At 54.7% G+C, this 25,351-nt stretch overlaps 3 protein-coding genes across 8 annotated transcripts; 1 reads left to right on the forward strand and 2 right to left on the reverse strand.

Annotated features, from left to right (window-relative positions):
• The first annotated feature begins 62 nt into the window (after positions 1-62).
• Positions 63-3,393, forward strand: LOC121363259 (nuclear cap-binding protein subunit 2). Of its 2 annotated transcripts, XR_005956668.1 has the most exons (5): positions 63-251; positions 408-589; positions 1,454-1,592; positions 2,254-2,457; positions 3,297-3,393. XR_005956668.1 is itself a non-coding variant. In XM_041485428.1 (4 exons), exons 1-4 carry the CDS (start codon positions 165-167, stop codon positions 2,350-2,352), a joined length of 507 nt encoding a protein of 168 aa, XP_041341362.1. In that variant the 5' UTR covers positions 63-164; the 3' UTR covers positions 2,353-3,015. The 2 variants fall into 2 exon arrangements, 1 of the variants encoding a protein (XP_041341362.1); XM_041485428.1 differs by lacking the exon at positions 3,297-3,393 and having other exon boundaries at positions 2,254-3,015.
• A 2,267-nt stretch (positions 3,394-5,660) lies between these two features.
• Positions 5,661-22,968, reverse strand: SLC7A3 (solute carrier family 7 member 3). 5 transcript variants are annotated; one of them, XR_005956667.1, is made up of 15 exons: positions 22,156-22,204; positions 21,869-21,940; positions 17,035-17,443; positions 16,699-16,857; positions 16,433-16,610; positions 16,219-16,331; positions 15,119-15,341; positions 14,801-14,940; positions 14,619-14,721; positions 14,124-14,335; positions 13,300-13,466; positions 12,921-13,029; positions 12,515-12,814; positions 6,019-6,449; positions 5,662-5,872 (listed from the first exon to the last, which is right to left on the reverse strand). XR_005956667.1 is itself a non-coding variant. In XM_041485421.1 (12 exons), exons 2-12 carry the CDS (start codon positions 17,402-17,404, stop codon positions 12,681-12,683), a joined length of 1,908 nt encoding a protein of 635 aa, XP_041341355.1. In that variant the 5' UTR covers positions 17,405-17,443; positions 22,879-22,968; the 3' UTR covers positions 9,344-12,680. The 5 variants fall into 5 exon arrangements, 3 of the variants coding, with proteins under 3 accessions (XP_041341355.1, XP_041341354.1, XP_041341353.1); XR_005956666.1 differs by having other exon boundaries at positions 5,661-6,449; XM_041485421.1 differs by lacking the exons at positions 5,662-5,872; positions 6,019-6,449; positions 21,869-21,940; positions 22,156-22,204 and adding an exon at positions 22,879-22,968 and having other exon boundaries at positions 9,344-12,814.
• LOC121363257 (formin-like protein 20) lies at positions 22,435-25,324 on the reverse strand. Its single transcript, XM_041485423.1, has 5 exons — positions 24,641-25,324; positions 24,402-24,566; positions 23,937-24,068; positions 23,513-23,611; positions 22,435-22,979 (listed from the first exon to the last, which is right to left on the reverse strand). Exons 1-5 carry the CDS (start codon positions 25,206-25,208, stop codon positions 22,795-22,797), a joined length of 1,149 nt encoding a protein of 382 aa, XP_041341357.1. The 5' UTR covers positions 25,209-25,324; the 3' UTR covers positions 22,435-22,794.
• Positions 25,325-25,351: the final 27 nt, after the last annotated feature.

A 25,351-nucleotide genomic window follows, 5' to 3' on the forward strand; every position in this document is an offset into this window, starting at 1 on the left:
TCTGGCTGTTTTGCCCCGCCCCCCATCCCGAGTGACAGCCGGCGCGGCCAATCGCGCGGGGCGGCGGAGCGGCGTCTCTCGCGCGCCGCTGGCCGCGTTCGGTGCGCGGCGGTTCTGGAACGATCCCGGCAGCGGGGCCCGGCGGCGGGGCCCGGGTGGGCGCCATGTCGGGGCTGCTGCACACCACGCTCAGCGGGCTCAACAGCGACTCGTACTGCGAGATCAGCCAGTACCGGGACCAGCACTTCCGGGTGCGCCCGGCGTGACGGGTGGCAGGGCCAGGCCGGGGCGGGGAGGGCTGAGGCCGGGGCAAGGCCGTGCAGGAAGCGGGCAGCGGGAGGGCACGGGGCGGTGGCAGCGGGACGGCGAGCGCGCTGAGCCCGCGGCGTGCGCCTCTGTGCCCGCAGGGTAGCAGGCAGCTGCAGGAGAAATCGCTGAAGATTTCCTCCACGCTGTATGTCGGCAACCTCTCCTTCTACACCACCGAGGAGCAGATCCAGGAGCTGTTCTCCAAGTGCGGGGATGTCAAGAGGATTGTCATGGGTCTGGACAAGATCAAGAAAACCCCCTGTGGCTTCTGCTTTGTAGAGTATCCTTTCTGGTTCCCTCCTGTCAGTACGGGTGAGGTTGGCACCTGTACTTCCTCTGCACAGGAAGTGTGTCTGCACCGCTGCTGGGAAGGTGACAGCCAAGTGCTTCCTACCGGGCACATCCCGGCCGTCCTTGCACCTTCCTCTCCGCACCCTGAGACTGATTGTATAGTGGTGCTGTATGTGACAAGTGCCACCAGAGCTGTAGTTTCTGGAGGTGGCAGAGAGCCGCTTTAATTCATTAATTTCTTCAATGGTTTGAGGGCCAAAATGAGAACTGTTAGTCATCAATCTGCCGTCTTCTATGTCCAGAGCACGTGTTTACTTTCTCATCTCAACTGCACACCTGGAGGAAGTAGTAGGATAAGCCATGGGGGCATTTTCAAGCAGAGTACACGCTTATACAGGTTGTGCCAGAAGCTGTCTGTGCAAAGCTCTCCTGTGAAACCTGCTCCTTTTGTTCTATTTCAGTCAAGTTTTACATAGTACAAAAAGGCATATTACTGATTTCTTGCCCTTAGCAAGGCTTTAATGTCGGTTCCATTGTCTTGTCTGTGCAGGTACTAACATTAAAGTGCAGAATCCTTTCTGAGCATTAGCTGCTCTTACCTTGGATTTACATGAGTGCAGTTTTTACATGAGTGCAGCTAACATTAAAGTGTAGCATCCTTTCTGAGCATTAGCTGCTCTTACCTTGGATTTACATGAGTGCAGTTTTTGATCCCGTAGAGAAGAGCAGGAAGAGTAGAAAAGGCTGGAAGGCAGTGGGGAGAGTTCAGCTTCTCATATACAGTACTTCCCTGGGTTTTTTTTCCATGTACCCCACAAAAAGCACACTTAGTTGTCCTTACAGAGTGCCTCAGGTACTACACGAGAGCCGATGCTGAGCACGCCATGAGGTTCATCAACGGCACACGGCTGGACGACCGCATCATCCGCACGGACTGGGATGCAGGGTTTAAGGAGGGCCGACAGTATGGGAGAGGAAAGACTGGAGGACAGGTAAAGGCAATGGCAGTTCATCCCTGAATTTGATCCTGTAAGACTCTGTGTACTTACTTGCTGGTTTTGTCTCAGGGAGAACATTGTGCAGACTGTAAAGACCTGATAACGAAGTTTACTCAGTCCCAGGTTGTTTCAGTAATTGACACCTGGTGTTAAAGGCTGGAAATAGGGCTTAAGGCCACTTCTGTCTAGGACTGCAAACTTCCTGCAATGCAAGCAGAATGTTCCCTAATCCAAGCTAGTACCCTTGAAATGATCCAGAATTTGAGTAGAGGGAAAGCAGTGTGGCTGCCAGGCCAATCTCATAATACAGCACTTTCCCCAAGGGCAAAGACGAGGTTTAGATGAGATAAAGTGTTCTGAAGGCCAAACCTGGCAGTTCTGAAGTGTGTACTGAGAAGCTGAACACAAATATTTTGGGGTCTTCTTTGCTTCTTACCTGAAAAAAATCTCAACAATCAGATACATCCTTTTTGTTCATTTTCACTACCATTACCACCTCTTTGGTGGATTAGTTGAAGAGATCTCAGACGAGTTGAAGTGCTTCTAATCTGAATTTCAGTTCCCCACCAAGTGAACAAGGAGGGGATGATGATTCTGAAGCCTAGTAGGGGACAGGCAGTGCTGGCTGTTAATATTTGTTGTTGCTGTGCCCCAGGTGCGAGATGAATACCGGACAGACTACGATGTGGGAAGAGGTGGCTTTGGCAAGATCATTCAGATGCAGAAGGCAAATCACCAGCCTGCAATCTATTAATTGCCTCGTGGCTCCTAGCTCGTAGAGGGCTCTGTCCTTCCAGAGCTAGCCCTGTTCTCTCATTTGGGATCGGGGTATGGAGTGAGATCCAAGTTCCAGCAAAAGGTAACTCTCCTTAGACTGTGGATATACATGTGTTCATTATCCCTTCTTTCTGAGCTAGAGAGGATGTTCTGTGCTGATGCAGGGCAACAAGGGGAAAAAAAGGACAGCTCTGTAGGATTTTGGGCAAGAAGAAATGCAGCATGTCACACACACCTTATGCTGACATACTCTTCATGTTGCACTTAAGCAGGTGGCTTCCTCCAAGCTGCAATTGCAGCTGTGGTTGCTTTCAAACGGAACTTGTTTTAAAAGCTTACCACCACTGGAGCCCTCCAAGTGCCTGGGCACCTAGTGAGGATGCACAAAGAGATTCAGGTTTCTAATTTACAACCTTACCTGCTTAATAAACAGTATCACTGTTTGAATGAGAGAAGTGGACAAGTCTTATCATCCACTTGGAGGTGCTTGTCTGCACATCTAGCCCTTGGGTTGGTCAGGGCCTGCAGAGCATTTCTCTTTGTGAGCCCCCAGTGCTGCCTGGCTTTTCACATCCTCGCTGTCCGGTGTGATTTTGTTAAAAGTTTCTGTTAATTTTTTTAAATAAACAGTTACATTGGGTCTGACTGAGATGAAGGTAATTTTACACCTAGCAGCCCTTGTAGAGCTGTGTTTTGTATTGGTAGCTAGGAAGGTGTTGATAAAACACCAGTGTTTTGGCTGTTGTTGAACAATGTTCCCACAGCGTCAAGGCTGTCTCTAACATTCCCACCTCACCAGCAGGCTGGGGTGGGGGCAAGATCTTGGGATATTCCAGACCATATGGCATCTGCTCAGCAGTAACAGTTAAGAGAAGGGAGATGGGGGGCATTCCTTATTAAAACATCTGTCTTCTGGAGCAGCTGCTCTGTGTACTGAAGCTGTGCTTCCCAAGAAGTGGCCGGACATCTCCTGCTGGTCGAAAGCAGAGAATAAATATTTAGTTTTCCTTTGCTCCCACACGCAGCCTTGCTTTTGCTTTATTAAACTGCCTTTATCTTGGCCCACAAATTCCATTCCCATCTTCCTTCTCCCTGCCCCCTCCCACTGAGGAGGGGAGTGAGAGAGCAGCTTGGTGGGTGCCTGGTGTCCAGGCAGGGTCAGCCCACCACTGTTTGGTGCCCAGTGTGGGGCCTGAGCAATGGCTGTTCTGTGCTAAGTGTGCTTTAGCCATAGTAGTTACTAAGCAGGCAGCTCCTGTTGGGTCACAGAGTTTGTTGGCTGCATTTCTTATCTCTTTACTTTGCTGGGCTTTGGGAACATGTTAGTACAAACCATGGCTCTGTGCTTTGCCCTGGCACTGATGGCCTTGTTCTGCTGGGGGAGCTGCCTAGTGGAGAGGATCCCATTTCCCACTCCCACCTGGTGTGGGTGGCTTTATTGTTCCTGCTCAGCCTTACGTGAGAGGTTTAATGCTACTAATTAACACGGTTGGCATATCATGGGGTCTGTGTAATCTGGTGTAAGAGAAGACAATTTTTGCGTGAGTCAACACTGAAATGTGCCCTGAGGTGGCTGGTCCGTGGGTGGCAGAGTGTGTGGAAGGATTTGGGCAAGTGCCTGGGCTAGTTATGACCTCCCATAGCCTGGGACTACACCTGAACAGGCAAGTAACCCTGGCAAACTGACATGCCAACAGACAGAAGGTGCCTACCCCAGTGAAACCCAGCAGCTTCTGGCACTGTACTGGGGCTTGGCATGTTCCTGCAAAGCCACAGTTGAGGGCTGTCAGAGGGCTGTGGTTAGCTCAGGGATCCCAGCCACCTCTGAGAGTAACTTGATTGAGACCAGGGACAAACTCCATCTGAGGTGATAGTAGAGATAGGGGCCCAAACAAGAACAACTACAGTTACCCCAGTTGTGGGAAAAACCCAGTGGACATGGAAGTCAGTAGGTCTTTTATCACCAGGTATTAGGGAAGGAGGTAGAAGAAGGGTTCCATCAAGCTGATCCTTGAGAAAAGAAATGCAGGAAGGAGTGAGGGAATTCAGACAAGAAGCAGAAACCACCCAGTCTAACCTCATCAGAACTTTGAGATGTGGAAAGATTACAGCCACCAGGTATGTGGAATCATTACTGGCTGCTGATGCTGGCATAACAGGGCCCAAAGTCAGCAGGAAGATAGGGAAGCCACACAGCTGTTCAGCTCTTGGGAACAAAATAAGGGATGTCACCATGTGCCTATAGATGTAATCAAGATACCAACTATGTCTCCATCAGCTAGCAAGGAGGAGACACTAGCTTTCCTAGGCTTTGGGGAAAGTGCATGTTCCAGGTTAATGTTAGCCTACTCCTCTCCATGGAATAACCTGGACAAATCACAGAATCCCAGAGTGGGTTGGGTTGGAAGGGACCTTAAAGACAGCTAGTTCCAAGCACCTTGCCATGGTTGGGGACGCCCCTGAGGAGAAAAGTGACACAAGTGGCTTGGTGGGCACCTGGTGTCCAGCCACTCCAGCATTGAGTCCTGCAGCAATTGCAGTTTGTGTGTCAGAACCACTTTCTCAGTGACACAGACTGGGGGGGGCAGGACACATCTGTTGGTGTATTAAAGCTGCTGTCACTTGCAAACACAGAGATGGACGCTAGGAGGGTGCACGAGTCTCACCATGGTTCTCTGTACTTCTGCCTTGCTGGCTTTTCCTCTCCTGCTGTGCAGTAGCTCAGAGCTGATGTCAAAACCAATCTGAATCAACCTAAGGACTGGTCTCTGAATCAGATCAGTCCTTATGTTTCCTATTAGCACCTCTAGAAAATTCAGAATTCTCCCTGTCCTGTCACCTGTCCCCCCTGGAGTAGCCTGTAAAACATAACAAATGCTCAGTGATCACTTCAGAGAGTGTTTCTTCCTATTTTAAGAGGAGCATGGCCAGCACTCTAGCCTGTTATGGCCAAACAAGAGACAAGAAGAAATGTCAACCATCAAAACCATTTTTGATCTGTCCCCAAGAACCTCTCAGCTAGGGCAAGTAATTCCATTGAACAAGTTAAATTCTGTCTGTAAATTTGGTTTGTATTATGTAAACAATAGCAGCTGCTCCCTGCCCAGTAATGTGTCATGATTTTTCATGTGTTATCTTGTCCAGGATGATAGAAACTGTTGCACACCTATATGCAGACCAGGCAGTTAAATTAGTTTAACACTCACATTACCCCAAAGTCTTGATAACTGAGCTGGGAGGAGTGTTACATTTAGTTTGTCAAAATGTCTCCTACCTGTTTATTTTGCAAGTCAGGTTGCTGTGCCTGTGCAGCTGCCACAGGTCTTGAAGGAACTGCATGTTTATTCTTCAGCAGGTTTAAAATACGTCAGCATTGACCTGCCTGTGATGCAGGCTGCCCCTGAGATGCAGTGAAATGGAACAGGACATTGACTTAAAAATGGAAAAATACGAGCAGTCATCTGTCCAGCCTTACAAAGCACCATCAATGTGAGGTCCTGTGTAGAGAACATGAATTAGAATAGTTGCTTGGGTAAACACAGCAGGAAAATGGGAAAGCTTAAGGACAGGGGGATGTAACAGTCTTAAAACTCTATGATTAGCAAAGAAATCTCTTGTGTATGAGGTCAGGAAACCAGTACACCTGTGTAGCCTTTGGTGATCCTGATGGTGGCAGAGAAGGGGTAGGTCAATTAGGAAGTGGCCACACTGATGGAAAACTTCCCATTTGCATCATAAATGTGCCACTTGCACTGCCCATGCTGCCTCTGCCATCTCCTCTCTGCACCACTCACTCAGAGGCTCACTTCCACCACAGTGAGGTGTGGGTGCCATGGGGGTACAACTGTCTCATAAGGGAGAGACTCCCCTGAAGCTCCAGGTGACATTCTGCTGGGTGCAGGCATCGTCACAGCATGTTGGCAGCTCCAGGACAGGCTGTGATAGGAGCCACCCTTTGCCTAGTTGCAGTGTGGACTGGGGGACAAGAGCAGGAACCACGGCACCAGCTGCAGCACTGGGAAGAAAGGAGAGTAAGGGAGACCAGCCACGTGGCAGCAAGTCATCCTGCCAGACCTGCAAAGGCAAAGAGAGGCGAGCATTAAGCCTGTGTGTTTAGAGAGCTGGCCACCTGGCACAGCTCAGGGCAAGAGGATTATTGGATGCATGCAGGCTCCTGACAGCTACTGGGTCATGTGTGCTTAAGCTCACCACAGAGAGCAGAAGGGTTGGGGCCTGCCTGGAGCCAGGTGAGTAAGGAGTGATAAGAATCTCACCCTTCACCGGCTTTGAGTTCCTGGAGCCCTTCTGGACTGTGAGGGAGCACAACCCAGCTCTGCTGCAGAAATGTCAGGAGCTGATAGCAGTTTGCTCTGTTACACCAGAGCCCCCCTGCCTGGAGTCAATTCCCTGGATTCCAGGACTCAGGCCCTGCTGATGGATTCATCCCACTCAGCAGCCACTGCAGCTCCGCTCCACCAGCGAGGAAGGGGATCTGGCAGTGCTCAGATTTACAGGGAAGATGGCATATTAACTCCTCACATTGAAGCATTTGGTGTCACAGAGCAGAGCAGACTTGCCAGCCTGATTTAATTCCCAAGCGGATCAAAATTTAATCTGCTGCTACATCTCTGCCTGCCAGGGCCTGTTCTGGCCAGGAGCAGTGCAGGGGCAGCTCTGCAGCTGCTGCTCTCCCTCCAGAGGCTCAGCAGCACAGCCCCCCATCTCCACCCTGCCCCAGCCTGCATGGCCACACTCATGGCCTCTTAGCAGCACCCCTGGAGGTGGCAAGCATATGGTGTCCAGAGAACTGCTCTGAAGGGTCCACCAGAAAAGCCCCATATCCCCTAAAACCAGCTGGATATGAAGTTATGAATGCCTTGGGATGTGGTGGAGTCAGGTGGGGGGGAGGCTGACAGTCACCCACTCTCTGCACCCCCAACACCCCAACCCAGCAGCACTGCATCCCTGGCATGACCCAGAGCACATTGTCACCAGCCAGTGACCACAGAAAGGCCTCCCCAGCCACCTGCCTGCTCAGCATGGCTTGGGCCAGACACAGTGGGACTCAACAGCCCTCCAGCTCCCCTGTCAATCCAGGGGGGAATGGCAACAAGGAAATCACAAATCAAGCCTGGGCAGGCAATGACCCAAGTGTCAGGTCGAGCCGCAGGCAGCTGTGTTGGGGCTGGTTGCTTCTTTCCCCAGAAGGGTGGGTTATCACAGGCCTCTCAACAGCAAAGCCAGGCTCAGTTTTTTCCTGATTTGAAACCACAAAATGGCCCCTCCCAGACTGGTACAGGAGGGGAAAGCCACCCTCCAGCCCCCAGCCCCTGACAGGCTTCAGCAGGAACATGCTTTTCTCCCAGGCTCTGCAGGATGGAGCTGGGCTGCTATCGGAGCAGGCTGCTGGGGCAGTGGGTGCAGCAGTGGGAACAGATGGGTTTGTGCAGACAGCACACACTGAGCCTCTCAGTGTTGTTCTGGGTGGTGTTCACCACCAGCTGGTGTGCTGAGATATGCAATAACCCCAGCACGGCTTGGGAAAGGCAGAGGTGCTGCCCAGCAGAGGATGTGTTGCCATCCCTGGCAGCCCTGCTAGCCTGCACAGAGGGGGAGGCAGGGACCCCCAGAGTGTGCAGAGCTGGGGGCAGCCTCCACAGGCTGGTAGCCAAGGACAGGATGCCTGGCCCAGAGCCTGGGGGTGAATGGGGCTGCTGTAGCCATGGCTGAAGGACACCGACTCCCCAGAGCTGCCAGACAGCTGCTTTCCCTGCTGAGCTGCCATGGTGGGAGCTGTCCAGAGCTTCCAGATTCCTGCTCCATGCCCCAAACTGCCAGTCCCAGTGGATGCCCAGGCTGGGAGGGCAGAGCTCAGTGGGATGGCCTGGAAGGCAGGGATGTGCCCATGGGCACAAACAGACTCTCAAATGGACGTGGGCATGGATGTGCACATGTGTATGGGGGACACAGACACAAACAAAGGCACAGGGGCTGTAGCAGTGCCAAGCCAGGGGGTGACAGCTGCAGCTGTACCACAGGCCCATTGCCCTCTAGCCTTGGGTAACAGCACCCAAAATGGGTGAACGAAGACAAGGCAGGCTCAGGGCTCAGCAGGGACTCTCTGCTGCCCCTGGGCAGAAGATACCCCTGAGGTGGGGTGGTGAAGCCAGCATGGCACACTGAGGGACCAGCCTGACTAGGAGGGCTGGCAGCACCCAATGGGTCACCTGTGCCTGGGGGCTGAGGCTCTGACAGGGCACCACAGCCTGGGACACTGGGGCAGTGAGTGCCTGTGCTGGGGCCAGAGCAGAGCCACAGCCCCTTTTGCTGCAGGAACAGCCCTGGGGGAGGGCTCACAGCTCCAGCACAGGGACCAAGCAGAGCTGATGGTGCAGGTACCTCACCACTGACCGTGCAGTGACCCTGCACCACTGCCAATGAGCAGCAAGATGCCAAAACCAAGCACAGTTCATCTGCCTTAAATTAGGTTTTTTTGGATACTTATGTCAGATCTGATTTAGACCAGACCAAAATCTGGAAAATCATCTTCTCTAATGGATGCAGCCCAGCTTCTGGTCAGGCTTCCTCTGCAGGCCATTGCTGGCACCTCCAGGAAGTACCATTTCCAAGGCCTTTACTGTATCCACTGCTCTGGAATTTGGTGGCACAATCCCTCCCTGCACAGGGCCTGAAAGACAGGACCATGGCAGGCTGCTGTCCTGCCCCCCAGGTACCAGCAGCACTGGCTGGAGCTGGTTTGAAGCACTGCTTCACAGCTGCTGGCTCACAGAGAGCACTGTGGCTCCAACTGGCAGTTTTTGGGCAGGGATGTCACCAGCACAACTGGCTGGGACCAAGCACTGTTCTGCACTGGCACCAGCCTGGCACCCAGCCCAGTGGTATGTAGGGTCCTGCTGAGGGGCCCAGGACCACAGGCCATTAACAGCAAAACCAACAGGAAAAAGCACTTAAAAACATTTAATTTAATAGAGTAAAAAATTTAGCTTTAAAATTATAGAAAGGCAGGTGAGGTTGGACACAAGTACAACTACACTGAAGACATCTCACTGACACTTGAGCAAGATATTTACATCAAAAAGCATGGTCAGGGCAGTACCAGTTTGCTAGCAGCGAGTACCAGAGTACCATGAGTACCAGAACAAGTTGCAGTAAGCCTTCTGCAGAGCTCCAGCCACGGCTGCCACGTACAAGTCTGGCACTTGGGAAGCAGGGAGGAGGTGGTGAACACAGCCACATGACAGATGGAATGAGTACAGCTGCACCATTACGTGGAGCCTCCTGTGCACAGAGAAAGCAGCTTTCATGGCCAGAGGGCTGTGCTGGTGTCACTGCCCCTCTGTGGGAGTGGAGGAGGGCAGAGACCAGCCCTGGGCCACCAGCACTCCCACCCAGCCAGGGGACTTCCCTGTGAGGGGGAGAGGCAGCACACGACCCAGCTCTGCAGTCCTGACTCTGTTTTGCTAGTAGGTAGGGTCAGAGACACACACACACCAAACTAAGGAATATATATACCCTCTAATTTCCATACTGTTCTAAGTCCTCAGTTTCCTCTAATTGTACCCCCAGTTACCTGTCCACAGAGTTCCCAGTCATTTTCCTACACAATACACTCTCTGTGACTATAGTCACTCAAGCTTCACAATATCCAAACAGAGCTTGAGAACATTTCATGCTTTGGTACCGCATGGATTGTCTACTATCAGTGGAGGTAGTTGGTAAGCTAATTGTTTCATGATCATCCAAACCTTAACATAATATGCAATTACCAGAACAAAAAGCAAAAGGATTAGCATCAATAAAACAACACCAGGGTGAAGCACTCAGCTGAGAATTCTGGTAGCTGTAGGCACCCATCCAAAAAGAATGCCCAAAGTGTTCTCCATCTTTCTTCACCCGCTCCATCACATTGTCACAGCTCAGGTTGAGATGGGCACACTACACAGAGTGTCACCAACCATTCAATACCAGAAAGCTTCAACCCATACAGAGTGACACCAGACCCCTTCAGAAGGCTTCAGGTGTCTGCCCACACAGAGTAACACCATATCACCTCAGAAAGCTGCAAGCATCTGCCCTTCTTGTTCTTCAGCCCAGCCTTTTACACCCCTGATGCTGATGCACTGCCCCTGTGTGCCCTCTGCTCCCTTTGGTGGGTGCTCAGCACACCTGGGCACTCCATGGCTCGCTGCTGTCAGTGCTGCTCACAGCTGTGCCACTGGGGATGAGGCTGGGCCAGCCCATCCCAATCACCCCAAACTGTGTGCCTACATCACATGATGGATTTCTGCCATGCCATGATGGACAGCAATTAAAGCCTTTTATCCATTCTCCTGGGTTTGTTTCAGCAAGCCTCAGGTCTGTGTTGGAACAGTACCTTTACCAGTTCATACCAGTGGGAGTAGGCTGCAAGTCTTGAATCAGGGTATAGTTAGATTCCAAAAATTGACAGGATACAACAGGAGGTAAAAAACTAAAAATCTTCATTTAAAAAATAGAAACAAAAAATAAGTAACTAAAATCCTGTCATTGCAATAGTTACAAGTACAAATATTGGAGTGACTACTTGTATCTTCAGTAACGTTATCTACAAATACAAAATCACAAGAGGTTCTCATGCATCTTGTACAAAATCTCACCAAGTGTACCACTGACTTTCAGATCCTAGCCAATAATTTTCTGTAGGGTATTTAGTAGTACAGCCAAAGCATAGTGAATGTTATTCCAAAATGCATCCTGCACAAAAGAATCCAAACTCAAACTAAAAACTTCTTAGAGTCCCCTGAGTCTAGGGTTATCCCTGATGCTCCCTGATCATGCAAGCACACCACCCAAGAGAAAAGAGGTTCCCCTGTTTTTTCCTAAACTGTTCAAATATTTAATTTACTTTATGCTGAGTATAATCCTCTATGAGTATCCCTCCTGACCATTAGCATCTAATTCTACCTTTCGTCTCCATGCTGGTCTCACATCCACAAATTCATCTCGGGAACCAGCCTCATCAGAATGCACAGAATCCCAAATATCTCCATTCCATTTATCAGGATCCCACTGCACACCTGCCTCTGCAATAACTGCATGCATTTTCTTGTCATTCACTTGCCCTCTCCTTTCCTGATACTGAGCTACTCTAACTGCAGCCTTCTCAGCAAGTTTGGTAAATCCATCTTATCAGCAAGCAGCTTATTTGGGCATTTTAGCATTACAGTTTGATTCTGCAACTCACATCTGTTGGTCCATGTTAGAGCATTTCAACAACTGTTCCTTTTGTTGGTGTTTTGTTTGATATACTGTTAACAAAATTCATCCTTGCCTTTCCAATCCACAAGTTCTTTTCCTTTTTCAGTATGCAATTTTTGGATGCATTTCAATATATCCAGCAGTTCAACTCCTTATAACTGACTTCCCTGTTGCTCACATGGCCCACTTGAGGACCAGTGAACTATATGGAAGGTCTTCCCATCTGGGAATTTCAGACAGGGCTGATTCTTTTCATTTAGATTTTAAAAGCAACAGTTTGTTGTGACCCTGCTGACTGCGCTGATTTTTGTTTTGCGAGTAGGGTCAGAGACACAGACACCAACTTAAGGAACAGTGGCATTACTATGATGTAAAACTGCAAAGAATCACAAAAAGCTAAGCAAGGCACCTAACCATGAGCAAAGAATTGCAAAGGGACAGGCTGAGCAATGCTAATCATTGCTAGGAAAGAATGCCTACAGTGATGAAGGAAGATCCATCACACATCATCCAAGCCCAAGAACATCAGCTCTGGGGGAAGCTGCCACAGCCAAGGACTGGAGAACCACGCCAGGAGCTGGGAGCTCCTGCAGTGCCTCCTCCTTTGCAGGCCACCAGGCTCCCCCACTTTGCTGGGACAGTGGTCCAGGTTTTACACTGCTAAACAAACCAGCTGACATCATTTCTGATTTCATTTTCCTGTCAGCTTCCTCCCAGAGCCTGGCCAGGGCTCAAGGAGGATCCAAGGGGAGTTGTCTTTGATCCTATACCACCTAATAAGGCCAGATGTGGCCCTGTCCTGTTTCTAGATACAGAAAGGTGAACATGTTTTGCCAATAAGTGAGTACATGTAACAATACTTTGTTAAAGTGGAAACATACAACATTTGGTTGGAGTGTTCATCCTAGGTCAGCTTTGGCTCAGGGCCTGTTGTTCAGATCTTAGTACTTCACCCTGGGACTCAGTCTCTGCAGGAGAGGGGATAGATGGATCATGATCTTGCCCCAAAGTGGCAAAGAGGTCCATGGAGTGCTGGTCCCCAGGCCCTCACACCGCAGCAGCCCCAGGGCTGAGGTCCAGTCCAGGATGGTGCAGAGGTTTTTCTACTGTGGCACAGGCTTTTTCCGCATTTTTCCCTTCCACGCTGTTCCAAATCCCGTAGGTGAAGTAAATAATGAAACCTGCAGGACAGTTTCCATAATGAAATGTGCAATGGTGGGTTGTCAGCACTAACAGACCCCCAGGAGAGAGCTGTGGGCACTGCGCTCCCCACCACAGGACACCTACCCAGAACCATGCAGACGGCAAACCGCGCCCAGGTGGCGGCACTCAGCTGTACCATCAGCAGGATGTTAATGAAGGTGCTGAACATTGGCACGAGTGGGAGGAAAGGTACCTGCAAGGGACAAGAAGTGCTGTGTCAGCTGTGTCTTGAGGGACCAGGCTGGGCTTGAGGATGCTACTGGCCAATGGAAGGACCCCCTCCCTGCCACAGCCCAGAGCTCCCAGGCACTGCCACACTGAGGGCTGCACCTCAGAGAGACGTTTCAGGGCCCTGGGCTTTCCTGGTGACTGCCTGGCAGCAAGGCCTGGCAGACCCTGCAATGCCCAGATCCTGATGGAGTCCAGGGGGTGCAGACACCAAAATGCAGGGGGCTACACTCACTTTGAAGTTTAATCGTGCATTGCTCTGCGGCTGCCTCCAAATGATGATGGTGAAAATAAGCAGAGCCATGAGGAGCAGCACCAGAGCCACGACACAGCCCACATTGGCATCCTTCAGCGCAGCCATATTGAGGGTCAGGACCACACAGATGACTGTGATCAGTGCAGCTGCAAGATAAGGGGTAGTCAGGAGACTGAATGGCACATGGCCTCCCTGACACCCTGAACCTCACCCACAGCTGGGCTGAGGCGCCCACTGCCCTTGGTCAGGTCCAGCACCAGCTGTCTCTAACACCCCAAAACCTCTCTTTGTGCCCCAAAGCCTTAGGAAAGTGCTTTGCTGAAGGCACTTCCCAGACCAGCAAGCTGCAGGGAGCCTGAGCTTGGCTGGGCTTGGACCCAGCTCTGACGCTTACCCAGACCTGGCTGAGCCTCCCCATTCTGGCTGTACAATGGAGCCATTGATAGGCAGATCAAACCCCACTGGCTGAGCCCAAGCACTCTCAAGGGGCTGGGCGCTGCCCTTGCTGGTGGCCAGCGTGGGTCAGCCTCATCACAGGGATCTCCCATGACCATCTGCACATCCCTGGCTTAGCAACCCTGTCCTCCAGCAATGCCTATGCACCCCAACTCACAGCTGTACTTTGCACTTGGCACCCCTCCTTAGGGTTGAGCACCTGCTGGCACTGCCAACAGCGACTGGCAACCTGGCCCCTCTCCTCTGCCTGGCATGCTCTCCATCCCTTCCCAGCTCTACAGAGACACGCCAAAACACTGCAGCCCCTGGCAGGGGGGGACACCAGCCGCCAGTTCCCACTCACTCACCAATGACCGTGACACAGACATAGACAATGCGCCCCGAGAGCACAGTGGGGGTGTCCCCAGGCGGGTTGAAGAGCATCACCAGGGACAAGGTCTCTTTGTGCTGGGCACTGGCAGCAGTGATGGTCGGGTTCATGATCACTGTCTCCTCCTCATTCCCATTCAGCTCCAGCATTTCCGTGGCCTTCGGAGAGTTCGGCTGTCTGGGCTGGTACCTGAGCAGGTAAGACAAGCTTGCAGCAGAGCCCAAGCAACTTCCTAGCCCAAGGGAACAGTGGGCAGCACCTTCATATCCCTGCTGCTCCAGCAGTGGCCCCGTGACAGCCACTCCAAGGATATGCCCAGAGACACACACAGGCTCTGGTCAGCAGCCTCCATCTTGGGGGCTTGACACTTCCCCAGGATGCATGCCCCTGGAAAAAAGCTGTGGCTACAAGCCCCCAGGACGATGTAAGGAACATCCACCCTGGGCACTGCCAAACACGAGGAGTCACGCACCGGAGGATGAGCACGCACACGGCCACCAGGGAGTAGGCCAGCAGCGTGCCGATCGACATGAGGTCCACCAGGTCCTTCAGGTCAAGCAGGAGGGCAAACACCGCTGCAAGGAGGACAGGCAGCATGAGCACAGCTCCAGACCACCATAGGGCTGGGTGCGAGGGGGTGGCCAGGAGCCTTACCTGCAAAGAACCCCGAGACAAAGGTGGCGATCAGAGGGGTCTTTCTGCCACTGTGGATCCGGGAGAGGAACTTGAAGAGCAGCCCGTCCTCTGCCATGGCATGGATCACTCGAGGCATAGGAAACATGGAGCCCAGCAAGCTGTTGTGGAGAGAGATTAGGCAAGCTGCGCACATCTACCACCCAGAAGGGGAAGGGACCAGCTCTGTGCCAGGAGCAGGACAGCAGCTGGAGAGAGCAAATCCCCAGCCCAGCCAGGATAATGCTGTCAGCCCCAGTGCTGTGTCCCAAGCAGTGCCAGGAATAGAGCCAGTCCTACCTGGTGGAGAGGGCACAGAGCGAGCCAACGGCAACGGCGTAGCGGGCAGGCTCCCAACCAACCGCCTTGAAAGCCTCAGGCAGAGGGCTGTTCTTGTTCAGGAGGAAGTAGGGCACCATGAGAGTCAGGGATGCAGAGACCCCAAAATAAGCCACAAAGCAGATGAGGAGGGACACAATGATGCCAATGGGAATCGAGCGCTGCGGGTTCCTGGCTTCCTCTCCTGTCCAGACACAAGAGGCCACATGTGCCCCACTCTACTGCACAGCATGGGACAAGTACCCGACCAGGGGATGAGCCAGAGTAGGGACTTTCCATGGAAGCACAGGGCTGGGGAGCAGCAAGCAGTGGCTGCTGGAGAGGAGGGTCCCTGGCCATGCTGCTGCTGCACTGGCAGAAGGAATGGAGCTGCCTGGCAGCCTGGGCTTGCAGCCACCCCTTGGCCATGCCAGCCCTTCTCCACCACCCTCAGCTCCCTCTCCCTACAGAGCCTGTTGAATGGAGGTCCTCCTTGAATGTGTGCCTCGGCTTGGCAAAGGTGTGCTGCACCACGCTCCCAGCAAGGGGCTCGGCAGCAGGAAAGGAGGAGACTGCTGGGCAGCCCCTGGAGGCAGGGTGGCACTGGCAAGGTCAGGCAGAACAGCCTGTACCAGCCACCCACTAAGTAGATTTCTGGGGTAATGAGAGGAAATTAAGAGAGCTGCCTGTACTCCAGGAAGCAGCAGTTTTGCATGAACCCAGTCATTTGGAAAAAGGCTGCTTGAGGCTGGGAAATAACTAGGAGGCACAAGCAATTCCCAGCACTGTTGCAGGCTCAGCTCAGCAGTCAAAAGGCTCCCCGCTGCTCTGGGAGCTGGCTGTGCAAGCAGGGTGCAGCCCTGCTCCCACCATGTGGTGCAATGAGCCACTTTTCCTGGGGCAAGGCAGGCTCTGAGCCCTTTTGTCTGGCCCAGCTGAAGACACAGACTCCACAGGGAAACCTCCCAGGAGCAGTGAGACCAGCTGTTTTCCCACACCATGTAGCATCCTCCCCATCAGCTCCCAACCAGCTGCTGGCTGTGCAGGGGAAATGCCCATGCCACCCTCACCCAAGGCAGTACCTGTGGTGGCAATGCAGTCAAAGCCCACAAAGGCATAGAAACAGGTGGCAGCGCCAGTCAGCATTCCTCCCAGTCCAAAGGGGAAGAACCCACCAGAGCCAAAAGCTTCTTTCCTGGAAGAAATGCAGGAGAGCAGCTGCCATGAGGTGCAGGGACAGCAGGGCCTGTGCCTGCCCTATGCCAGATCCCGGCCTGGCACAGTTGCTCAACTTACATGTCATCCAGTGAGTCTGGCAGCGAGCAGTTGATACAGTCCTTCTCTGAAAGCTGCCAGTTCTTGATATCTCCCTTGATGAATCCAGCAATGATGACAAAGCTCAGCACCAACAGGTTCACCGCCGTGAAGATTTTGTTCACGAGGGCAGATTCGCTGACCCCAAATGCCAGCAGTACTGTGGGGACAGAAGAGGTGAGTGAGGACCCATCAGGCTGCCACGCCATCACCCATGGTACCATGGAGCCACTCTCCTGCACACCCACCAGTGAGCAGCAAAATCAGGATCAAAGCAAAGAAGTCTGGATGCTTGGCCAGCACTCCTGGCAGGTGCATTGAGATCTTGTTGGCGAAGAAGGTGGAGATGGGGTTGCCGATGATGTTGTCAAATGTTGCACTCCACGCTCGAGCCACACTGGCCGTACCTGGTTGATGGCAAATGTGTGCATTAGTTGAGCCCAGGACAGATGGGCTCCAGCCACCCACACCTGCTGATCCCACCCCACACCCTGCACCCACAGCACCACATGCTTCCCCCAGAAACCCCCCATGCTGCCAGCAGGGTGCTGGAAGGAGCCCACACATGCTGCCTGGCCTCGTACCTATCACATAGGAGAGAATGAGGTTCCACCCGGCTATAAAAGCCCAGATCTCACCAACGGTGACGTAGCTGTAGAGGTACGCAGAGCCGGCCTTGGGGACACGGGCCCCAAACTCTGCATAGCAGAGTCCAGCCAGTACAGATGAGAAAGCAGCCACCAGGAAGCAGAGGACGATGGAGGGACCAGCCATCTCCTTGGCTACCTCCCCGGCCATCACATACACACCAGCCCCTAGTGTGCTGCCCACACCCAGGGATATGAGATCCAGTGTGGAGAGGCAGCGAGCAAAATGTGTGTCGTCGGAGCTCAGGTCCACCACGCGCCGGCGGATCAGCTTCCTCCCAAAACCGGTCATTTTTTCCCCCAACATCTTGTCTTCTCCTCAGTGAAGCTCAGCTGGTCAAAAGCCCTGCAAGAAAAGGGAAATGTGAATCTCAGTGTCCTTTAGGCAGCGGGACTGGCACTTCAAGGGGCAGGGTAGGAAATGATGCCCACAGGAGCCTGCTCCCAGCTCACTCATTGGCACCATGCCCCTGCCACACTGGTTGGCCAGAGACCATGGTAGTGGCACCCTCCAAGGCACTGTGGGGCTGCACACACCCTGCCTGCACAGCCCTTGCACCATGACAGTGAGTAAGGGATGAACCCAGTCAGTCCATGCTGGGAAATGCTCATTGCTCAAGCCCTGTGTGGTATTAACCATAGAGCTCATAGGTGCATCCCAAAGCTTGCCCACTGTTCCCAGGCTTGGCAGCCTGGAGATCCTTCAAACCAAACTTGACTGCTGGTACATTTCTCCAGCCTGGCACATGGGTGTGCACAGCAGCAATGATGTGAAGACAAAGAATCCCTCCAGCACAGGATTTGACAGGCTGAGCTAACTCACTGGATGCAGCCATTCCTTTGTTGCTTTTGGCATCTGCACCACATTCTCTACAGGGATGCATAAGCAGACAGATAAACAGCATGGGTTCCTGGTGCAAACCCCTTGCCTGCTAACAGTGCTTGCTAAGCAGTCTGCAAGCTCTACAGGCTGTAATCACCCCGAATATGGGACATCCCCACTCCTCTTACAGCAGCCACCTATCCTCAAAAGGCTCTGAAGATGAGCAACCTGTGAAGCAGGCATCCAGCATAGAGGAGCTGCAAGGAAAGTGGTTCCCAATGCCCATGGCCACAGCTGGCACCTCTGCCCGCACTGAACCACCCAACCACCAGTGTATTCTCCCTTCATCGGAAAATGACACGTGCCCAGGACCGCATGCCACACTACATTTATCAGCCTAAGCACACAAGGAGAACTTTGTGACTATTTCCATAGAGGATTATCAGGATCACAGTAGCAGCCACCAACTCGCGATAACCAGCAAACCATCCTGCTTCTTAATAAACCTCCTCCCGAGCTGGCACGTCTCACATTCAGCCTTGACCCCAAGTGCAACAAGTGCCCCAGCACTAGCACCCTCCTCAGCCACTACCTGGACAACTCTAGCTGCCTTCCCCAGCGCTGGTCAATTGTTCCAAGTACCCGACTCGAGATCCGCACGGGTCAGGCGGCAGCAGGAGGCTCCCGCTGCATCCCGGTGCCTACCGCAGCCCGGCAGCCATCGCATCCCGCCGCGACTTGGCGTAGGTGTGGGAAGCTGCTAGCTCGGGAACAGCGCCTCAGCCCCCGCGGGGGCATCTCCGGTCCCCAGGAGTGCCACCGCGGAGCCCGGCGATGCGGCGGGGATGGCAGAATGCGAGCGCGGCCCCGCGGCAGGACCGGCCATGTGCGGGCTGGCGGCAGCTGATGCAAGACCGGCACCGGTTGCGCCAAGCCCCTCCCGGTCCGGCGGCAGCGCCCGCCACCACTCACCTGCGGCGCGGTTCGGTTCGGCTCGGCTCGTCCCCGTGCGATCCCCTTTAGGTGAACTCGGTTCCGTTCCGCGCCGCGGCCGAGAGCGTTAGAGGGGGGCGAGTTCCGCCCGTGATAGATTGGTACAAATGGAGGCGGGAACAGGCGCTCATCAGCTTTCACCCAGGGTGAAAAGCCCCAGGGGAGGAGGCGGGAGAAGGCAGAGCCGAGTTCCTCCTAGCCCCACCCGCCCCCCGGTTCCCGCGCTCGTTTTTGAAAATATAAATTCCAGGGACAAGTGGCACCGGGGCGAGGCACGGCTCGGCCGGCGGGAGTGCGGCTGCTGCGGCCGGCAGCTCCGAGACCAGGGCAAGGCACCCTGCTCCTTCGGGAAACGCCACGGAGGGAGCAGCTGAGGGTCCCCCGGGTCCAGATGTGCCATGAGAACAGAGCCTGTCCCGGCCGTGCCCCGCCGCGGCTGGGAGCGAGGCGAAGAGGCGAGGCCAGCCCCGATGCAGGCGCTGCCAGCGGAGCTCAGCCCGCGGCTTGTGGGGTGACTCTCCCCCGACCTCCGTATGCTCTGCTACAGGCCCCTCAGTTCTGGGAGCAACAGGCAGCCCTAAGTGATGGGAAACGCCAGTCCTGGGAGAACTGTTCGGCAGCCAGGAGAGAGGCAGGGGCCAGCACCATCCTCTCCAGCGCTCAGGCTGGGAGCTGCCTGTCAGCAGGCCGCGCCTGATGCAATCCAGTGCTTGCCTGTCGTGAGCGCCCATTCAAAGCAGCAGCTCAGAGAGGTAAGCCAGCCCCTCGCCGGCATCATGGGCAATGCCCTGCTCCGGCATTGCCGCTATCGAGGCAAAAAGCTTTTCAGCCTCTTGCAGAGCGGGGGGGAGCACAGCAGGGCAGGCAGGAGCGCTAGGCAGCTGCCTCCCCCGCATCCTCTGGGTGGGGAAAACTCCGGGAATATGCAGTGATGGAAACACTAGCTCATGCTTCTAACGAAGTGACTCAAGCTCTTCTGCCCCCGCTTCTCAGAATCGAGGAACTGCAGTTCAGCAACCTCCCTTTCCTTCCTGACCCCATGACGAAGTAAGGTCAAGGCACAGACAGCAGCATGGCTGTTACTACTCACACAGCTCCCACTCCTGCCAGCGCTGCCAGCTGTAGGCAAGGACCCACCTGGGCAGCACCATCGCTGAGAATGTTCTCAGACAGGATAGGCAGCACCACGGGTACAGCAGGACTCCAAGCAAGGTCACCCTGTCCCAGACAAGCAGACACGGGGTACCCAGAATAGCAAGGTGGCAGATTACATTATTTCCCTATTACCAGAAACCTTCTTGCAACATCAGGCGTTGGGAGGCAATTTCCAGAAAGGAGCAGCATTAGGACACCAGAACACGTCTGCAGCTCCACATGTGTCTTCCCAGTGTCCCATCCTCACCTCCCAGTCTTACTGCTCCCCACTCCCATCAACCAGGGCCCGGATCCAGCAGCACAAGCCAAGGGCCAGGAGCAGGCAGAGGCATGGAACAAGCCAAGTGCACGTCTCAACAGGAGCAGCAGGAAGGCAAATAGCGGCAAGGTACACATAGCCAGCATCAAAAGAGGGTAGGAAATGGCTCCAGCCCATAAAAGGGGCCAGAAGACCTGCAGAAACAGATCCGCATCCATCCCTGGATGCCTCCACCACCTTCCACAACTGAAACATTATAGAGTATTTCAGATTGGAAGGGACCATAAGGACCACTGAGTCCAGCTTCACCCACGAGTTCCTCTTTGTTTACAAGTAGCAGGGCACTTTTTGGAGTCAACTCCCTTAGTACCTGCACCAAGAAGTTATCTTCATGCATGTCCAGGGAACACACAGCATGTTAGGGCTCTCTGCTGCAGATTGTGCCAGCATTGGAGCTCCCCAGCAACCAAGTGCCACGCAGGGGTGGGAGACAGCCAGCACAGCTGTGCAGCCCTGTGCAGCCACCCCTGTGCACAGTCCAGGGCAGTGCCCCAGGAAGGGGTGTGGGCTACCTGTGAATGCATGTTCCAAGGCAGCCAGAAATAACAGGAGGAGGAACAGGCCAGCCTTCCCAGCCCTACCTCAGGGCACTGCCAGCACCAGACTCTCCAGTGCCTCACCCAGACACAAGGCAGTGCAAGAAGGTGCCTGCATCAATGACCACTGAGAGAAGGCAGCAGAGCAGGGCTCTCAGCACCAGCATGCAGAACAGTGAGGGACTGGACTGAGTCCCAAGTGCATGTGCCACCATGTGCCTGCAGTCACTGATAATAAAGCAGTAATAAATAGCCAAAGGCTACAAAAGTCTAATGTGCCATAAGCCAGCATTGCCTTTTCCCACATCCAATGTGAAGATGGCCTAAGGAAAAAACCTGCCCATACAGTTGCCTACCACCACCACACATCCAAGTATTCCACTGGAAGCATCAATTTTGTCCAGAAATGCTTCCCCAGAGCCACACTGTACCTCCATCCACCAGCACTCAGCTCCTTCCTGTAACAGATCTCAAATCTCTGGCTGAGCAAAGCCAGCCGTAGCCAAGCACAGACCTACCCTGTTTGCCCAGTGGGGATCCGTGGGCAGCACTGGGCACTGCCTCTACCCAAGTAGACAGCATGCACCACTGCAAAAGACACCTTTATTTTACATGCAAGGAGTTGAAAAATTAATTCATTCAAGAGCTCTACATGTATCACTGGCCCGGGGGCTCACACAGCTAGACAATGGCTGTTGTCTGTCCTCATGTACCAGCTGTCAGTCTCTCCCCAGGTCACCACTGTCGAACACTGCTGCATCTTTCAGACAGATTCCTGGGAAGCAACAGCAACATCAAAGTAGTAATGCTTCTGGCACTCAGCACCTGAGCCCTGAGAAGGCCTGTATGAGCTGTATCCCTCCCACTTGACAGCCCTCAAGGGATCACTGGAGCATCCCTGCAGCCTGCCCGGAAGCGAGGGCTCACCACAGTGAGGGAACATACCTGCTGCTCTGAGCTGAGCCTGCAAGGAGGAGATTGTCTGCTGATAGGCTTCACACTGGGCAGTCTTGTCAGCTGCAGACAGAAGGCAAAAAGGTGTGTGCTCAGCCCATCCTAAATACCTCACGCCGACTCTCTAGGGCAGCAGCTGAGATCCTGCTCTACCCCCTAAACATGAAGCCAGCCCCACTCCCATGGAGCTGCAGGCCCTGGGCTCCAGGTACAAGCAGAGGAGATGTCACCTGGACTGCAGGTGTCCTGCAGTCCTCAGAATAGCCAGCTCCACGTACCAAGCTCGCCCTTCACTTGCTCCAGCTCTTTCTTCACACGCTCCAGTTCCTGGGACAGCTGATCACCTGCAGACTGGCAAGAGCAGGGTGCAAGTGTGATGCAGGGAGTTGCACCCCCCCACAACACATCCACAGCACAACCCGTCCTCTGGAGGAGCACTGCAGCCCATCCAACGCTCCAAGCTCAACCCCCTGGGGACCACTGCCAGGGCACATCCATCACAGGAGCAGTGCCTGGCAAAGGAGCCGCTGTAGCGAGCATCTGCCAGCACCCTGGGAAACAAGAATGCCTTTGGCTGGCTGCAGCCACAGAGTGAAGAGCCCTAAAACTGCTGGAAAATGCACAAACTTATTTTGCAGGTAAGAGATTTCCTAATTTGGAGATTCATCTTGCAGGCTCTGCACACCCCATCCTGGGGCCATGTCCTACATGTCAGGACGTATAAAAGTGACAGTACAAGCCACATGAAGTTTGCATGTTTCAAAAGGCCGTTAGAAAATCTAGCTGGACAGAAGCCTGCAGTCCTCTGAGCATGGAGAGGTGGTAAAGCCATGCAAAAAATGCCCATGGTCTTGTGTAAACCCCAGAGAAAGGCTGAAACAGCTCAAGTGCCAGCCAGAAATTGGCAGGTCCGGCTCTCATAATCTCCTACCTCTGGCATAGCTGGCCGAAGCCAGAGACTGAACAGTGCTCCATGGTGACAGGACACAGCTGGCCCTTACCTGCTCAGCAGGAACTGCATCTTCACACCCTGTAGTCAGGCCAGGGGCCAACTCACTGGACAAAGAGGACTCCACACACTCCCATGTCTGGTCATTTCTACCTGTGAAGAGAAGTGTCAGCACTAGAAACCTGCTATCCTCAGCCACTCTTCAACCTGGCCACAGAGCTGCTCCAGATCAGTAAAGGACAGAACCTGTCCAAGAGAGTCAGAAGTCTCCCAATACTTCCAGCCCAACAGCTGCTGCTGGCTTGGTCTGTATGGGTGCTGCTGGGAGAAAGTGCTCCTGCATGGCTTTGCTCCCAGCAGCTCTGGGCTCCTGCTAGGAGTCTGCTCTCACAGTGAGGGCAGGCAGCTGGCCGGGCAGGGTGGGACAGGGCTGTGGCAGCAGAGCGGGGAGAGCCTCCTCACCTCCCTTCCCTCTGCAGGGCTCAGGACTGCAGGCTGCCCAGCTGCAGTTCCTGTGAAGGCAGCACCCCCTGCCTGCAGCACAGGCTGGAGCATCCTCTGCCAGGGCCACACCTGGTCAGCCAGGGCCCATCTGGGGAGCAGCGTTGCCCAACAAGCAGCTGTCCATGTTTCTCCGCACACTCTCCCCAACACAAGGCAAGAATCTACACCTCCATACTGCTCACCTGCTCCCAAGACAATGCTTGCTGCAATCAGCCTTTCTTTGTTCTCATTTTCCTTCAGCTCTCGGGTCCTATTGAACACCAGATCCTCTGTAGTTGATTCTGAAATGAGACCCAGGAAAGGAAAATAAAGAGCATCAACCCCTGACCATGGCCACTCCCTCTCCTATGAACGAGCCTCGAGCACCAGATCTGTTCAGATTCTTTGCTGGGTGCCTCTCCAGCAAAAGAGGAAAAGGACTTCACCCAGCCTTGCTTGCTCTGCACTTCACCTCCCCTCCTCTGAGCCCAAGCACATGCAGTAGTCCCCCAGTCCTTTCCCCAGGATGAGCTTTGACCCTGGAGCCAACACCTGAATGCTCTTCCCACGGCAGCATTACCCTTCTCCTACGACACTGCAGCCTCTGAGGCTTCTGCCAAGACTCACCTTTATTGAGGCAAAAATGCTTGGACGAAATCACTTTTTCTGGAGGCCGCAGTGAGGAGCGGGAAGCCACAGTAGGAATTTCTGTAGAAAGCCTTGAGGAGGGCTGTTTACGACTCCCAACCTTGGCAGCAGCTGTAGTGAACAGTAAACACAGAGGCCGCTATTCCCAAGCAGCTCCATCGCACCTTCTTCAGGCAGCCCGTGGCTCAGCCAGGCTGCCTGCCCTAGGCGCACAGGCACCAGTACCCCGTGACCCCACAACACCACAGGGTGAAGGCTTCAAAGTCAACAGACTGCCAGCCCACACTGGAGGGAGGCCAGACAGTGTTAACACACCCCTCGGGGTATGAGACCATTTCCTAGGCTCCTACCTGTGCCGCTCCCCACTCCTCATGCCCTGTCCCCAGCCAGGCTGCAGCCCAAGCCCTTCCCCTTCTCCCTTCTAGACGCAGCACCCTAACCTACGTGCTTCCCTGCTTCGCGCGACGCAACTGGCAGGTGCAGCATTACTTTTCATCCCTCCGCTTCGGGGGACGAGTTTGGGAAGGCTGGAAGGCTGTGCCCGCTGTGAAACCCCGCTGGCACGTTGAAGCCTGGACCTGGCAGGCGACGTCAGCTTCAGCCTGGTCCCTGGGGGAGAGAAGGTTCTGCAGCGCCGGGCGGGCGGTGGCCGTGCCGGGGCTCCCCGCCGTGACCCCGCTTACCTGGGGGCCGGAGGAGCCGCGTTTCCCAGGCGCCTCGCCCCGTGCCGGCCGCGGGGAGCTGCAGTCCCAGCGAGGCCCGTGTGCGGGGGAGAGCGAGCCTGGTGCGGCCGCGGCCCGGGGAGCGGGCAGGGGTGCCGGGGCCGCGGCCGGAGGGCTCTCCGGGACCGCGCCGCGCCCGCCGGGACAGAGCGGGCCGGGCGCCGGGACCACCGCCCGCCGCGGGCTGCGGGAGGCACCCGGACTCCCCTGGAGCCGGGCCAGGGCCAGGGGCAGCAGCGGCCTCGCAATCGCCCGCGCTCGAGTCTGGGACCCGCCCGTGGCCCGGTAAGGGCAGCGGCGTGGAGGTGGCGGGTCCGGGGGGCGTGGGCTGCAGCCCGCTGAGCTCTCCCGGGCCCGGCGAGGGCTCCGCGGCCGCCCCGAGGCGCAGGCGGTCGGCGATGGCGCGACACTCTTCCTCGAAGAAGCTGAGGTAAAGGGGGGTGGACGGCGAGCGCAGCGCCTGGACGTGCTGCAGCAGGTCAGGGCAGTCCGGCGAGCTGGAGCCGGCCTGCGGCTCCGGCAGCCACATCGCGCCTCGGAACGGCCGGGGAGAACCAGAGAGCCCCGCCCGCCTCCGCGCTGCGCCCGCCCCGCCCGTGCCCGCTCTGTTCCGGCCGTTCTCCCGCCCCGCTCGTGTCCGTCTTCTCCCGGCGGTTCCCCCGCCCCGCCCCG

The sequence above is a fragment of the Pyrgilauda ruficollis genome, unplaced genomic scaffold, assembly GCF_017590135.1.
Source record: "Pyrgilauda ruficollis isolate IOZ18807 unplaced genomic scaffold, ASM1759013v1 scaffold7, whole genome shotgun sequence".
NCBI classification, from domain to species: domain Eukaryota; kingdom Metazoa; phylum Chordata; class Aves; order Passeriformes; family Passeridae; genus Pyrgilauda; species Pyrgilauda ruficollis.

What these genes read in the sequence shown, in the direction of transcription:
- SLC7A3 (XM_041485421.1), bottom strand. Translation starts at nt 17,404, where the DNA reads ATGTTGGGGGAAAAAATGACCGGTTTTGGGAGGAAGCTGATCCGCCGG. An exon ending in GTGTGCGTGCTCATCCTCCG is followed by an intron (nt 14,336 to 14,618) that starts GTGCGTGACTCC and finishes TTACCTGCTCAG; the next exon opens with GTACCAGCCCAGACAGCCGA. An exon ending in TGCCGTCTGCATGGTTCTGG is followed by an intron (nt 12,815 to 12,920) that starts GTAGGTGTCCTG and finishes ACTGTCCTGCAG; the next exon opens with GTTTCATTATTTACTTCACC.
- LOC121363257 (XM_041485423.1), bottom strand. Translation starts at nt 25,208, where the DNA reads ATGTGGCTGCCGGAGCCGCAGGCCGGCTCCAGCTCGCCGGACTGCCCT. An exon ending in GCGGCTCCTCCGGCCCCCAG is followed by an intron (nt 24,567 to 24,640) that starts GTAAGCGGGGTC and finishes TCTCTCCCCCAG; the next exon opens with GGACCAGGCTGAAGCTGACG. An exon ending in GCATTTTTGCCTCAATAAAG is followed by an intron (nt 23,612 to 23,936) that starts GTGAGTCTTGGC and finishes GTCTCATTTCAG; the next exon opens with AATCAACTACAGAGGATCTG.
- LOC121363259 (XM_041485428.1), top strand. Translation starts at nt 165, where the DNA reads ATGTCGGGGCTGCTGCACACCACGCTCAGCGGGCTCAACAGCGACTCG. An exon ending in ACCGGGACCAGCACTTCCGG is followed by an intron (nt 252 to 407) that starts GTGCGCCCGGCG and finishes CTGTGCCCGCAG; the next exon opens with GGTAGCAGGCAGCTGCAGGA. An exon ending in TGTGGCTTCTGCTTTGTAGA is followed by an intron (nt 590 to 1,453) that starts GTATCCTTTCTG and finishes AGAGTGCCTCAG; the next exon opens with GTACTACACGAGAGCCGATG.